Source organism: Enhydra lutris, unplaced genomic scaffold (assembly GCF_002288905.1).
Source record: "Enhydra lutris kenyoni isolate GAN:26980312 unplaced genomic scaffold, ASM228890v2 scaffoldscaffold16, whole genome shotgun sequence".
NCBI classification, from domain to species: domain Eukaryota; kingdom Metazoa; phylum Chordata; class Mammalia; order Carnivora; family Mustelidae; genus Enhydra; species Enhydra lutris.
The window spans coordinates 34,263,863-34,279,283 of record NW_019154100.1 but is presented as its reverse complement, the minus strand read 5'-3'; the positions used below and the strand labels follow the sequence as shown (position 1 = coordinate 34,279,283).

The 15,421-nt window shown below is 38.8% G+C and overlaps 1 protein-coding gene and 1 long non-coding RNA gene across 2 annotated transcripts in view; one reads left to right on the top strand and one right to left on the bottom strand.

Annotated features, from left to right (window-relative positions):
* Window positions 1-3,043, bottom strand: part of LOC111147313 — a 30,293-nt gene extending 27,250 nt beyond the window's left edge. The window contains exons 1-2 of the long non-coding RNA XR_002640611.1: window positions 2,920-3,043; window positions 1,789-1,923 (exon numbers count right to left, since the gene is read on the bottom strand). This is a non-coding gene — a long non-coding RNA (uncharacterized LOC111147313). The remainder of the gene's footprint in view (window positions 1-1,788; window positions 1,924-2,919) is intronic.
* Window positions 3,044-3,325: 282 nt separating this feature from the next.
* LOC111147362 (HERPUD family member 2) overlaps window positions 3,326-15,421 on the top strand; it is a 31,067-nt gene continuing 18,971 nt past the window's right edge. Inside the window, exons 1-3 of the mRNA XM_022503362.1 lie at window positions 3,326-3,646; window positions 3,823-4,220; window positions 14,696-14,773. Of these exons, the coding sequence (XP_022359070.1) occupies window positions 4,074-4,220; window positions 14,696-14,773 (225 nt within the window). The 5' untranslated portion in view covers window positions 3,326-3,646; window positions 3,823-4,073. The remainder of the gene's footprint in view (window positions 3,647-3,822; window positions 4,221-14,695; window positions 14,774-15,421) is intronic.

The following is a 15,421-nucleotide window of genomic DNA, read 5'->3' as shown; positions in this document are numbered from 1 at the left end:
GTGATTTTGGGCAAGACATTTCGCATTTCTGCACTTCACTGTCCTCACTACCTCTCAGGGCTGTTCTGAGAACTCATTAGATGACACATCCCTCAAATCACCCATTTGGCGTTTAATGCATGTGTGGTTTTCTTCCTTCCATTTCCACAATATGGTTTATAATCAAACATCTGGGACCCATTAAGATTTTGAAAGTGTAGTGTTGAAACGAGCTAATTTGCCTAGGCTTTAAGTGTAGGATTTCATTGTTTTTAAACAATGAACTTGATTAACATTTGATTAGATACTTTGTGGCACAGCGTCCTAAAAAAAAAAAAAAAAAAAAGACAAGTTTGGTGTAAGTAGAAATAGAAGGAATCAGAAACCAGATGGCCAACATCATCTTTGAAATTTGCAACTGCAAGATCATCACTTGACTGAAGTCTTTCCTCTCAAGATTATTAAAAAAAAAAAAAAAAATCAAAACACCACAAACTATATTATTCAACATCAAAAAGTATTTTACCTTCCTGGAAGATAGTCCAAATTTCAGTTAAGAAAAGTTCAGTAACAAGCACTTTATTTTCTTTAGATTTTTAGGAGAAACTGTTATCTCACAGTATGAGTCAATATATGCTTATCTAGCTATCTTCTTTCCCACCCCAAAGATGAAAAGAATTGGAAAATGTCCCACAAATACTGTAAATCAACTCATGATTTACAAATAATTTTCTTTTAGACGTGTTTTACTTTCTTAACCCCATGGGCAGAAGTCACCCTGAACTACTGAATTATCTACTAGGATTATGTGTGCTGAATAGTTAATATTGTTCAAGTAGATTTAGTCTTTTTTTTTTTTTTAAAGATTTTATTTATTTATTTGACAGAGAGAGAGAGAGATCACAAGTAGACAGAGAGGCAGGAAGAGGGAGAGGCGGAAGCAGGCTCTCCGCTGAGCAGAGAGCCTGATGTGGGGCTCCATCCCAGGACCCTGAGACCATGACCTGAGCCGAAGGCAGAGGCTTAACTCCCTGAGCCACCCAGGCACCCCTTAAGTATATTTAGTCTTAACCACCATAAATACTTTACTATCTATTAGCATCACACCCTTAAGTATTCTCATTGGAGGCTCTTTTTTAGCAATAAATGGTAACTGAGATGTACAATTGTTCTTTCCCATTTCCATTTATCTGTAACTTGTACAATGATCTAAATAGGCAGTTCAATGCTCATAGCAGTCTTTAAGTAACTGCAATCCTGCATCTCCTCAATGCTAACAAATTTTTTCTACCCCAAATTCCAAGGTAAACACTATCCACATTTTGGGGACCATCCTTTCATACATTGTTCTATACACATGTATACTTAACAAAAATGGGATCACATTCCAGGATCATGTGTTATGGCCAAATTCAACAGCATCAAAAGCATTTCTAAAGCACTTAGGTGACTGTGAAATTTAAAAAAATCATTTTTGTCTATATCATTTTTATAACCATATATTTCAATCTCTTGAATGTTCATTACATTTTTAAATGTTTTTGTCCGTACTAGTGAACCTCTGCTTTAAATAGTGAAGAGCACAGTGAAATGCACATTCTGCCTTAATGTTAATAATTACTAACGTATATATCACCAAAAATGGACATTTCACAGTGCCAACTGAGATGACCACATTACTCAGTCTAAGTCACAAGCGTAAGTGACAAGAGTTGCAGAGTTGGGTGGAGGTGGTTGCGGAAACTTCCTGGCTCAAACGGGAAATGGACACAAAAGAAGTCTTAGGGCAGACAGCTTACATGGACTTACATGGTCGCACAATGATGCCATAAAGGATCTAGCCTCTTTGAATTGTTCTGCTCTGTCATCCTTGGAATGCAGGCCTCTGTTCCGTTTGTTGCTTCATGACCGAACTATAGCTGCTGCACCTCTGGCATCATATTCCTCAAGCAAAAAAAAAAAAAAACAGGTTTAGGACATGTTCTGGCCCACAGAACATGTCCATCTAAAAGCTTTCTTGAGAGGGCCAGTGGCAACTTCAACTTTTGTCTAATTGGCTGGAGCTGCGTCAAATGGACTACCCCTAGATGTACAGGAGTCTAGAAAAGGTATTTTTAGCTAGAATTAAGTTAAAGTTCCATTAGGTTGACTAAATACTAGGTAGAAAGAGACCGGGTCTGCTACAGAAAACCTGAGTCATAGTAAGCTATCTTCACTACATGATAAAAAATAAAGGGGGCCTCACTCTTATTTCTGAAGAGCATTTAGAGGGTATGGCTCAAATATGGTAGATGTCCTACCACAAAGAAGGTGGTGAAGGAAGTTAGGGTGTAAGGGATCCTGCTGCATTAGCTATAGAGGAAGAGTTTCCTCCTTGGTCACTAAATGGTAGCTAACCTTCATTAACCCTTCTGAAGGCGAGAGGGAAAAAGACTAGCTCTCTTTATTATCTGCTTGCCTTGTCCTGTAAGTGGAAGTGTAAAATGCACGTCCAACTTTAACTTGCTGTACTGATCCCCAAACCCGTGCAGATAATGGAGAATAAGTCAGTTTTGGGCAGTGGACAAAACCTTTGCGTTTTATGCCCAAGCCGTGAAACAGAAAAATAACACTCTCATCTTTCTTCATCTCCCACTGAACGAAACACACAGTAGGGGCTCAGTAAACACTTGCCAACTTCTGTGAAGACTAAGAAGAAAGAGATGGAAATTAACATCTGAGATACTGTCATATGCCTGAACTGTACCAGAAGGCTTACATACGTGGCTCATGTGCTCATCAACACGCAGTTAGCTATTACCGTTTGGAGAACTAAACCTAGGCTCAGAAAGGATAGCCAGGGTCACACGGAAAGTAAAGGCAGGCTTCAGGCTTCAATGAAAGCCTTTGCTCCCTACGCAGTGTACCCCAGGGTCTCTCCTCCACCAAAGGTCCTGGTACCGTGCTTTGCAGATAGTTGACACAAGACATTTGGAGCGGAAGTTTGATTCGGCATCTTGAAGGACACTAACTTCTGCAGAGAAACTCTTAGGGTGGAGAACACTTCTCCAGTCTTCAGGGTGTGGTCAAAACAGGACGTGCTAGCGCCAGCTCAGCTCGTGGTGAGGCCTGAGCACGGCTGGGGGACGGGACCGAGCGAGCGAGCGGTCAGGCCAGGTGGGCTCCAGCACAGCCCAGCGGCTTCGGGGCGACCTGGAGCTCAGCCCGCTGTCCCCCGGGCGGTCAGGGGGCGGCGGGGGGCTCCGACTACAGAGCCAAAGCCGGGCGCCGGGGCGGGCCGCGCGTGACGCACTTCCGTCCTGCGCCTTCCGGCTTAAAGGGGCCCCGGTCCTTCCTCGTAACAACAACAAAACCAGCGCGCTCGCGCCGGGACCCTGGGCTTCTAGTCCCCGCCCTCCTGCCACCTGCCGCCGCCTTGGCCGCGCCCGGCCCTGCGCCGCGCTGCCGCGTCCCGCCCGAGGGGTCAGGCGGAGAGCGGACCGCGCCCTTTGGCCAACTTCTCCCGCGGCCACCGCGCCGCCTCGCGAGACCCGGGGCCGGGCTGTGGCCGCCGCGGAGCAGCAGGAAGGGAGCGGCCGCCGCGGAGGACGCCCGGTGGGACTGTGCGGACGGCGGCCCTGTCCGGGCGCGGAGGGCGGCGGTGGCGGGCCCCGCGGCCTTCTTTCAGGTACCCCCTGCCCCGGCGGGTCGCCCTGAGCGGCTCGGCCCCTTCTCTGGTCCGTTTGGCAGGGCCGTCGCGTAGGGGCCTTATTGCGTTTCAGCTTGGGGGTCGCGGCGGGGCGGGGCAGTGACTCCCTCCCTTATCATTGCTTTCTCTCTCTTCCTCCCGGCCTCTCTCCGCAGTCCGGAGCCCGGCGGAGCCCGGACCTGGCGGGGAAAGCTGCACCCACGGCCGGGTCCCCGGACCCCGCCGCCGCCACTGTCCATCATCCTTGGTACCGGCAATGGCCTTTGTATCGCCCGATGCTCTTGTGACTGACTTGGACACGGAATATTAAGAACCTACTTGCTGCCATCCCTGTGCCAGTCGCGCCGGCAGTTACCACCTCGGCTCATTTGGGCTGCTCCTCTTGATTGTTCAACTCGGGGGCACCATGGACCAAAATGGGATGGAGATTCCTGTGACCCTCATCATTAAAGCACCAAATCAGAAATACAGTGACCAGACTATTAGCTGCTTCTTGAACTGGACCGTGGGGAAACTAAAAACGCATCTATCTAACGTGTACCCTAGCAAACCAGTAAGTGTCTTAAAAGCTGGGCACAGCTGCTCTGGCCAGCAACTTTTCGTGCCATGCACTCCCGTCTCTCTGTTCATCCCCTCCCCTCTTGAATCAAATAGGTCTCTTGCTAGACTGCGAAGTATTTTGAGTTCCGAGGTGTGTGTGTGTGTGTCTCTTGAGTGTCTCAGCCATCATTAATATCTTCCTCATGAGGTTCAGTTAATTAGTAAGAGTACTGTGTACAAAAATATCAAGGGACATAATAACTGACAGGCATAAAAAAGGATCATTTTCATTAGACTTAAGTCATTGGCCTAGTATGGGAGAGACAGATGGATCCTTAAAAAAAAAAAAAGGTAAACACTGCAACCTATATTAAAGCTTTTATTGCTTTAGTTAGGCATTGAGACTTTTAGAAGAACTACAAAAATAAGGCAGTTACTGCAAAAGCAGGAGGTTTAGAAAAACAACTCTTAGTTGGTCTTGTCAGTATTTTTGATACAAATATTTTTAATAGAGGAAATAAAACCCCCGAGTTATTTAAGTGCTTGGAACAAACTAGCTGGAACTGTCATTTTTTCCAGATCCTTTGTTTTAAAGTTAAGATTTTCACAGGGGTAACAGACTTGTTTTAAAATTTTCTGGTTTACAGAAGATTTCCTATTGCATATGATACATTCTACACATTTTCAAAGTAGAAAAATAGTTTTTCAGAATAGTCAGAATTGAAAGTCAGATACTTCCATAGTGCTGTTTATAACATAGCTGGAATACCATTCCTAAATATATAAGTATATACCAGAGCATATATCTAAGTGTGTGTTTGTGTGTCTCTGTCTCTATATATGTATCTATATATAAAAGTGTGTATATACATATACATTTAGATATATGCTCAAGTATGTGCTTACATGAGATCTTTATATTGTATGATTAAACCAACAGGGACTTGGTTTGCACTATGGTAGACCAAGAGTTACCACTTTTCTAAAACTTTTTCTTTTTCAAAAAGTATCTAAGAGAATAGTGGTGTGAAACCCATTTGCCTTACCTGCACCCTAGAAGTCAGTTTTTGGCAGGAGTTCTGCCCTCCTAGTACTAATCTCTAGTACCTGTATGGATCATTTAGTTGCTGGGAGGACAGATCAGTTGCAAACTTTTCTACACCGTTTCCTTAACCCACTTACAACTCGTACACACACTTCCAGGTTTAACTGTGGCAAACTTGACTTTTCTCTTCTCTTCCAGCAAGTCATCTCCAAGTGAATTGTATTTTTTTAAAAAGATTTTATTTATTTATTTGACAGAGAGAGTGCGTGCATGCACAAACAGGGGGTGCTGCAGAGGGAGAGGGAGAAGCAGACTCCCTACTGAGCAGGGAGCCGAATGAAGGGCTCAATCCCAGGACCCTGGGATCGTGACCTGAGCTGAAGGCAGATGCTTAACCCACTGAGCTACCCAGGCACCCCTCCGGGTGAACTGTAATACTAAAATTTATTTCTAGTTAATGAGAGTGGGTGGAACTGGGGGTGAGGACCATGTGTTTGTTGTCTTAGAACTTTACTGAAAACTTCCCATGGTTATTAGATTTGACAGGCTTACATTCTAATTTACTTACCACATGAAAACTGATTTGAAGTTTTTAAATTGTTGAACACACCAACTATTTCATGATACCCCACAGGTAGTCTTCAGTATAGGAACTGGAGTATTAGAAGTTAACTTTATAAGATGGTTATTTAGAACAGAACATTTTGTAATATAAGCAATATTAATATATTATGAGGGAAGTTTGGGTTCTTATGAGCACCCACAAAGACTGCTTGACACTAATTCTGTGTTTAGGCATCCTAAGTGCTATTTGGTGTTTAACAGAGATTATTTCTTAGGCCTGATTCTTCGCACATCTGCCTGGTGGAGGTGGATGATTTAGAAGCAGAGTATGGTTCCAGTGCCTTGTAGAAGTAAGTGTTCTCCAGTAAGGAGTAGAAAAGTTGATGGCTCTGGTCAGTAGCACTCTAATTGGGTCTGATGGGCCAAGGGTGGGTGGAGGGCCTTCGTCTCTGTGGGCAGTGGTTTCTAGGAAAGTAAATAGGAGCTGCTAGAGGGAAAAGAATGGAGATTTGAAGTTGTCCTTTTAGGATCTCTAAAATAGGTCACATGTCTACTGCTGTTAGCAGAACTCTGGCTAAACTCTGAGCTAACAGAGTTAGCTCTTAGCTAACTAGCTAAACAGTTAACAGAACTGGCTAAACAAGAGCATATTTAGTCTTAAGATTTTAGTCTTATCGTCAGATACTGATTTGACTTAATCACAATCTCCACATGAATATTTGAAATTCAATTTTCCATCTGTCAGTAAACCCGCAGCAAATAAACCCTTTCCCACCAAAGCATATTTTCTTGGGCTTCATTTATTTATTTAATTGGGATTTTATTGACCTGGCATTTGGGTGTCTATATGTTAAGCATGAAGGTGATGATGATTCCTTTGCTGTTATGAAGCTCAGATCTAGTGGGGATACAGATATGTAGTAAAAAGCTCTAGTATTATGTGACTTGTGTTACACGAGAGGGATGCTGTAGGAGCATAGGGAGGGAATGGTCAACTCTGAAGGGGGGGGTAAGGGAATGTGTAGCTGATTTAAGAAAAGGTTCACAGTGACATTTTTCTTTATTTTCTTTATTTCTTTTCTTTTTTTTTTTTTTTTTAAGATTTTGTTATTTGAAAGAGAGAGAATGAGAAAGAGAGCATGAGAAGGGGGAGGATCAGAGGGAGAAGTAGACTCCCTGCTGAGCAAGGAGCATGATCCTCTGGGGTCAGAGATCATGACCTGAGCTGAAGGCATTCACTTAACCAACTGAGCCACTCAGGTGCTCTTGGGGACATTTTTCTTAAAGAGTTTGTAACAGTTTTAAGCAGACAAATAGCTGCTTTTTTTTCTTTTTTAAACCTTTTATTTCAAAGGTAATGTTGCTCTGATGATTCTCACTGTAATTCTGTACTATGTAAAAAGATTGCAGATCCATGATGGGCTCCAGAGGGGAAGGCGTTTTCTAGTTAGGAAATAGGGCAGTTGCCATATTTACATAAAACTTTATAGTGCCATCACTAAAAACCTGGAATTGAACTCTTTGGGAGTTTTCTTTAACTTTGAATGTTATTGATAATTGGTTTAGGATTTGGTGTAGGAATTGAAAAGTGCATCAGTTCATGTTGATAGTGTACATAGATAATTGTGAATTATGTTGTGATATGACATTTGTCATCACTTCATGACTTTAGATTTTCAGATCCTGAAATTGGCCTGTAATGTGAAATAATTATTCTGTAAATTTGGGTAATTGCTCCTGGGGCGTGAAGATATCTGTCGGGAAGGCGACTTTTACTTGAGTAGTTTGTGACTTTAATCCAGTTTAAGTTTATTTGCTAGAGATGTAAATATGAAAATAGCTGAACTTAATGTTATTCAGTAGAATGGACTGTCTTAGAGAAAACTTTAAAAAGTAGGGATCTCTAAGTCTTATTAGGCCTCTTTCTCATTATTGCTTCTTTCTCTCATACACAAACAATAACTAAGATGGACCCGACTCACCCTGAATTCAGTTTTGAGGATAAACTGGGGCTTTCCTTAGCTTCTCACTTTTCAGTCTTGAGGTCAAAATGCTTGTTAAACGTGTCCCTCGGTTCTGGGTAGATTTCTTTTGTCTAGGTGCTTTATACTCTTAAAACTAAAGCAGTCAATATCATTTCCTCTTCTAGCTCTCCTGCTCAGCTAGGGAGGTTTGTTCTGGTTTTTCAAATTGCTCCACTGCTCTGAGATTATGTTAGAATTAAAGACATAGGAATAGAACCAGTTGTATGGGTTCGGTTCTGAGAATATAACATTCCATAACCAAATTGCCTACAGTTCAGATGGAAGTCTTAATTTCATTAGCAGTGGAAATAGCTTGAATAATATAATTTGAGGTTTATATCTGCCTCATTTTTGTAATTCCCTATTACCTTACTCAGGCATATCACTTAAAAAACTTACTTAACTGTCTCAGAACTGTTGACTTAAAGGGGCTTATAATCCATACTTTTAAATAATTTTTGTTTTATAAGACTTGTCTTTACAATTTTAGTGCATATGTTTAAGAGGGTTTCATGTCGCGTAGCAATATAGTTCATATTTTTAAAACTCTGAACAAAGGACATTATTACATTGTGAAGATTGATGAAAAGTTAAAAGTTTTGAATCAGTGAGGACTAAATCTGTTTTATTTTGTAAAAGATTTTATTTATTTATTTGACAGAGAGAGATACAGCAAGAGAGGGAACACAGACAGGGGGAGTGGGAGAGGGAGAAGCAGGCTTCGGCTAAGCAGGGAACCTGGGATCATGACCTGAGCCGAAGGCAGATGTTTAGTGACTGAGCCACCCGGGTGCCCCTTATTTTTTATTTTTAAATTTTTTTGAGATTTTATTTTTCAGAAAAAGGGAGGAAGGGTGGGAGGGAGAGAAGGAGCGCACAAGCAGGGGGATCTGGAGGCAGAGGGAGAATCAGCAGGATCCCTGCTGAGCGAGGAGCCCTATGTGGGACTCATCCCAAGACCCTGGGTCATGACCTGAGCTGAAGACAGGCACTTAACCAACTGAGCCCCGGACATCCCTAAATTTGTTTTATTTAACTCCTTTGTAGTCTTTTCCTAATGTATTTTTTCAGGAAATAACAGTACTATGTTTTGTTTAATCATGCATTTTTTAAGATATGGATTTTTCTAGAACTTTTAGTTAAGTTTCTCACCTCTACATAATAGATAGTGATTTCATAGTCTCAAATGCTTTTGTTTAACTGTCACAGTTGTTGCTCAGATTTTATTTTATTTTATTTTTTTTCGGTGCTCAGATTTTAAACTTCCATTTACTAAGTGGTTGCCATGTATCTTAAGCATTCTACTAAGTATTTTGTATGTTTTATCACATTTAATCCTCATAGACACCTTATGATATAAGTTTTATTTATTAGCTCTATTGTATAGATAATAGAACTCCTTAGGTAGTAGAATTAGAATTTGAACCCGGGTTGGTCTGACTTTCAAGTCTCAGTGCTTAAACCATTAATTCACATTGTATATGATGGTTATATGTAATAAGATGAAGAAAGGCATTTAGGGACCTGGCCATCTTAGCTATATACTTACAGACTGCAAAGAAGTGAAGTATAAAAAGAGGTGTATGGTTAGATGGTTTGTCATTTAAAGGCTGTAGATGAATGGATAACATAGCCTTAATAGTGTTCTAATGCAGGTCATGTTAGTGTATGCTATTTCTGTTTATTTTGATAAATTTTAGGGAAGTTATGGGAATCTAGTATCTTAAGACCTCAAAAGCACATTGCTTTGCTTTAACTTTTCACATTCTTGCTTGTTTGTATAAACCATAGCAGACATGGATTTTGGCATTCTCTGTTGTATGTATACCTGATTTGCAAATGGCCTGTGAGTGGAAATAGCTAAGCAGGGATGTCCCTTTGGAATTCTAGAGAAAATTATTTTTTAAGTTCCTATATGCTGGTTTTGTTTATTGCTGTTCCAAGGAGATTAGGGGTAGAGGCAGTTTGGGGTAAACCATGCTTCCATTTACAGTGCTTCTGAATTCTCTGGGGTTTTTAATTTGGGTGAATTTAGTGGGAATGAGAGGAAGATATGTTACAGTCCAAATTCATAGAATTCATTTCCCACAGAATCAATATGTTGTGTACCTTCTGGGAACCACCTCTTTACAGCTATTTGACGCTAGTGACTGAGCTATATGTAAGTACCGAAGTACTAATAATTACCACTTTCAGTGGGTAAGGACTTGGGTTCTAGTTCTTTGAACTAACATGTAAGTTGAAGATTTTTTACTAAGGTTTTTGACTATGTTGATTCAGATATACTAATAAAAACATGATTTTTTTTAAGCCATCCATAATGAGAGACTGTATTTAGTTCCTCATATAAAAAATTTAATCTTTTGATACCAATGAGGTGACTTTCTAGAAATATGAAACTGTTGTTGGTTTTGTAAACTCATCTATCAAATTCTTCTATTTTAAATGCATTAGGGATGCACAGTGTTTTGTCTATTTTTGATATCTGATTAAATGTTAAAAAGTCAGATACTTTAGATAGTATATGTAAACCTTTTAGGAAGAAAAACATCTTCCCAGTTTATGACTTATTTTTGCATATAATATTAAGCTGATGAGCTTTCCTCACCTTGGTTTTTAGCAATGTCTGTTAAGTGGGTGGCAGAATTTTTTGGGCCAGCTAGTTAAGCAGGTATTTATTTGGAGTGGCCTTGGTTCTATCTCTGGGCTCCTCAGAGTACCATCAGGATGTTCCTAACTTGGTAATTTAGCTGCCTCTGCTCTACCATGTAATACCAGGTACGATGTATCGCTAGGCTTTATCTAGTGGTTGAGTAGTGGAAGTAGTGAGAGTAGCATTATCTGATAGGACTTGCTGACTATTGGATGTAGTGTGTGAGCAACAGGAAGAATGGTGGTGGTGTTAACATAGATGGTCAAGTGTTATGTATCTGTGTAACCAGTATCTTAACAGTAGACTTTTAATGGACAATTTAATTAGGACTTAGTTTTAGATTTACCAATCCTGAGTCTTCTGGATTTTTATATCAAAAGGGTACCATGTGATTTTTTTTTTTTTTAAAGCTACTGAGATTATGAAGTTTGTTATAGCATATATATAGTAACATTACTTAACCTAACTAATACAGAAATGGATTTCCAATCACGATAAACGATGCTGTTATTAGCTGGTCTGGATAAATAAAATTGTGTCACTTTTATAAGTGAAACTGAATCGAATTGAGATCTCAGAAATCTGTATTTTTCCCAGTACTCTAGTTTATGATCCAAAATGGCTAGTTGAAAGTTCAGGCAGTTGATTACTGCCTGAATCAGTTGATTACTGATTGTGTTGTTTGTTATCATGTCTAACTAGTGGTTTTCCAGATATTTAAATTAATTAATGTATTGATATTTAAAGTGAAGAGGCAATTTTTTTAGTGACATAGAAAAATTTTCAGATCTTCTCACCTAAGTTAGGCACATGAAAATTCCTTTTTCTGTTTTTCAGTCATAGTAAAATTAAAGAATTCCTTTCTTTTAAAATTTCTGATTATTTGAAGACATTTGAATATTTAATTTCATGAAACGGTTTTATTGAGATATAATTCACATACTGTAAAACTTGCTTTTTAAAGTCTAGAAGTCCATCAACAGAAGAATAAAGAAGATGTGGTATGCATGCATATATATATATATCACATGTAGCATATATATATGCATATATACCTATACATACACAGTGGAATATTATGCAGCCATAAAGAAATGAAATCTTGCCTTTTGCAATGATGCGGATGGAACTAGAGGGTATTATGCTAAGAAATAAGTCAATCAGAGAAAGACAATTATATGATCTCACTGATATGTGGAATTTGAGAAACAAGGCAGAGGATCACGGAAGGGAGGGAAAAATGAAACAAGATGAAACCAGAGTGGGAAGCAAACCATAAGAAACTCTCAATCTCAGTAAACAAACTGAAGGTTGCTGGAGTGGAGGGGTGTGGGAGGGATGGGGTGTCTGGGTGATGGATACTGGGGAGGGTATGTGCTATGGTGAATGCTGTGAATTGTGTAAAACTGATGAATCACAGACCTGTACCCCTGAAACAAATAATAAATTAGTTAATTAAAAAAAGCAAAAACCAAAAAAAAAAAGCAAAAACAAAAAAAATCCTTGCTCTTTAACATGTGCAACCCAGTGGTTCTTAGTTAATTCACAAAGTTGTGCAGTTATTATGACTGTCTAATTTCAGAACATTTTTGATACCTCAAAAAAGAAAACTTATACTCACTAGTAGTCACTCTCCATTTTTGGTAACTACTGATCTACTTTCTGTCTATAGATTTCCCTTTACGTATAAATGGAATCATAGTATATATGGTCTTTTTTGTCTGGCTCCTTTCACTTAGCATAATGTTTACAAGGTTCACCCACATTACAGCATGTATCAGTTCTCCATTACTTTTTATGGCCAACTAGTATTTATTTTATGTATTTATCATACTTGGTTTATTCATTCATCAGTTGATGGACGTTGAGATTGTTTCTACTTTTTGGCTATTAGGGCTAAAGTTCTGGACGTTCTTAAGCAAGTTATTGTGTGGACATAAGTTTTCAGTTTTCTTTGGTATATACCTAGGAGTGGAATTGGGTATATCCTGAGTCATCAGGTAACTCTTTTTTTGGGGGTGGGTGGGTAGATTTACTTATTTTAGAGAGACAGAGAGTGAACAGGGAAAAGGGCAGAGGGAGAGGGAAAGAGACTGTCAAGCAGATTCTGTGCTGAGCATGGAATCCTTCTTCAGGCTTGATCTCAAAAGACCATGAGATCCTGACCTGAGCCGGAAATCAAGAATCTGCAGCTTAACTGACTGAGCCACGTAGGTGCCCCACATTGGGTAACTCTTTAACTCTCTGAGGAACTGCCAAACTTTCATAGAGGCTGTTCCATTTCATATTCCTGCCAGTGATGTGTGAGGGTTCCAGTTTCTCCACATCCTCATCCATACTTGTTTTTGCTTCATGTACTTGGTGGGGGGTGCGTGCCATGTAATTTTGCTATATTATTGTATGCCTTTTTGAAAATAGATGTTCCCTTGTTGTGGAAAGATAAAGGTTTATTCAAAGTTGACCTAATTGATACTTAATTTGTTGACTGTGGTAACGTTGCAGTTAATCCAAAACCTGTTCCAGATACCTACTGCTTTTGCAGGTGAAAAGAAATGATGTGTGATATTTGTTTCAAAACTCTCTTTTCCCTCAAAAAGGCAATGGGGGATAGATGAAAGAAGAATAGCAAAATACTGATAATTGTTTGAGTTGAATACTTGGGAGTTCTTGAAGATGATATCTTGGGGTTCGTTTTGTTCTCTCCACCTTGTGTATGTTTGAAAATTTTCGTAGTAAAGAAAAAAAATTCATAAGACTGTCCTTTATGCAGAATGTTATGACATAGAAGTATCTATTAAATGTTTGGACTGATGGAAAAATGATACCTTATGATGACTGTAGTATCAAAGAAACTTTTTAAGATTCCAGCTGAATTAATAAGTATATTATGGAAACTTATAAAGCATTATAGAATTCATTTTGTCCATGGGTTAAATCAGTTATTATCTACTTAGCTTTTAAGTTATGTTATATAATTTACTATTCATTCCCCACTCAGTATTTATATGTATTGATTGAAATTTCAAGATTTGTGACAGTGTATTTTAAAAAAACACCTCCTGTGTTGATTCGGTTGTTTATATATTGGAATTTGAACTTGTGCATTTTGGGAATGGCACACTCAAAATACTTAAAGGAGAAGCTAGATTATGCCTAACAGCTAAGTATCTTGGAAACAGAGCTATACCTTTCCCTTCATCGTGGGTATTCAAGCAACCCTGAACCACAGATCTTATTCAGTATGACAGTTTCTATTATGATTATTTTTGATATAAGACCCTTGTTAGTAGCCATGCTGAATACATATATTCTGTTTGAAAATTGTTACAGTTGTTGCTTGGATTTGGCATATTTAACAATTGTTGATATAACTAATACTTAATTGTTTTAATAGAATTTGTGGAACATCTGCCTATTTAGGTACTATGGGGGACTGTACATAATTTGATTTTAAATACTTTAATAGTAGTAGTGTGAGCACTTAGCAGATTTATCATACATACAAAATAGGACAGAAGTAACCAGAACATATTTCCTATTCTCGGTTTCATATAGAGATGACAGCTGAATATCTATGCACTTGAGTTGATTTTTCTTTAGTCCTGTGTTTTTGAAAAATGTACAGAGGTATTTGTGAGAATGGCAGGAATAATAAAAACTGGAATTGTTACGTAAAACTGTAACTGAATCCAAATGACTCTTGAATTAAAACCAATAAATTGTGCTGTATGTTAGTAAAGAAGAAAATAAATTTGGTGTATTCTTTTAAATTATAAATACTGATAAAACAATTCAAAGTAACTGTGGTGACCTTGAAATTTTATCCCATTGTTGACTTATTATTACTAGAAGGCTAGCCATCTTCTCATATTGTTAAAGGTTTTTAATGATAGTCACACATGCATTGTATGATGGCTGAAAAGGCAAACTTCTAGTTTACCTTTTTCTCCTTTTTTAAAAAAAATGGTAATTACCTGTATTTAGTTTTATCTACCTATTTATATTTTATTATAGACTATCATTTGCTGAGCTCTTAATGTCTTAAGTAGAATTTGGAAAAAAAAATTCTTAAATTATGTCAGTTTTCTGCTAAACTGTGCCTAAAGGGAGTTTTACTTTACTCATATTTAGGCATGTTATTCCCAACTTCCAATTTGTATAATTAGAAAAAGTTGAATTATTTTCTTTGTCCCATTTCTTAGTTGACGAAGGATCAGAGATTGGTGTATTCGGGCAGACTGCTTCCCGATCATCTGCAGCTGAAAGACATTCTCAGAAAAGTAAGCTTTTCTAACCACTATTTGATACCAGATACATTCAGAGTATGAAAAGAGATATGTTCTGAAGTTTTATCTATATCCAACTAGTTCAGTTTTTAGATATTAAAAATCAACCCTTTTGGGTAGCAAAACAGATGAACATGAATTAGAAAGTAAGAAACATAATGATGGAGTCTAGTTAGTTTAGGTAATAGTTTTGCATATCCTCTGATAGCTAAATATGAAATATGATTTTATGTTTCTGTGCAGGTATTTGTTATATAAGAAAGCAGTATTGACTTATCAGTAGAGTATTCAAGTAGTAGTGAAGGATTTTCACTGATAATCTCTTCTCTCTTCTCTCTTAAATCTTAAATCTTAAATTTTAGCTTTGCTGTTGTGACTTCTTGCTGTCATTTTCGTTTTAATCAGGTAGTTTTAGTTTGCCAAAGTGGCTTAACAGCTTCTCTTCCTTGACCCCCCTCAAAAATAGTGGATTGCGGGGGTGCCTTGGTGGTTCAGTGGGTTAAGCCTCTGCCTTTGGCTCAGGTCATGATCTCAGGGTCCTGGGATCGAGTCCCGCATTGGGCTCTCTGCTCAGCAGGGAGCCTGCTTCCTTCTCTCTCTCTCTGCCTACTTGTGATCTCTCTCTCTCTGTCAAATAAATAA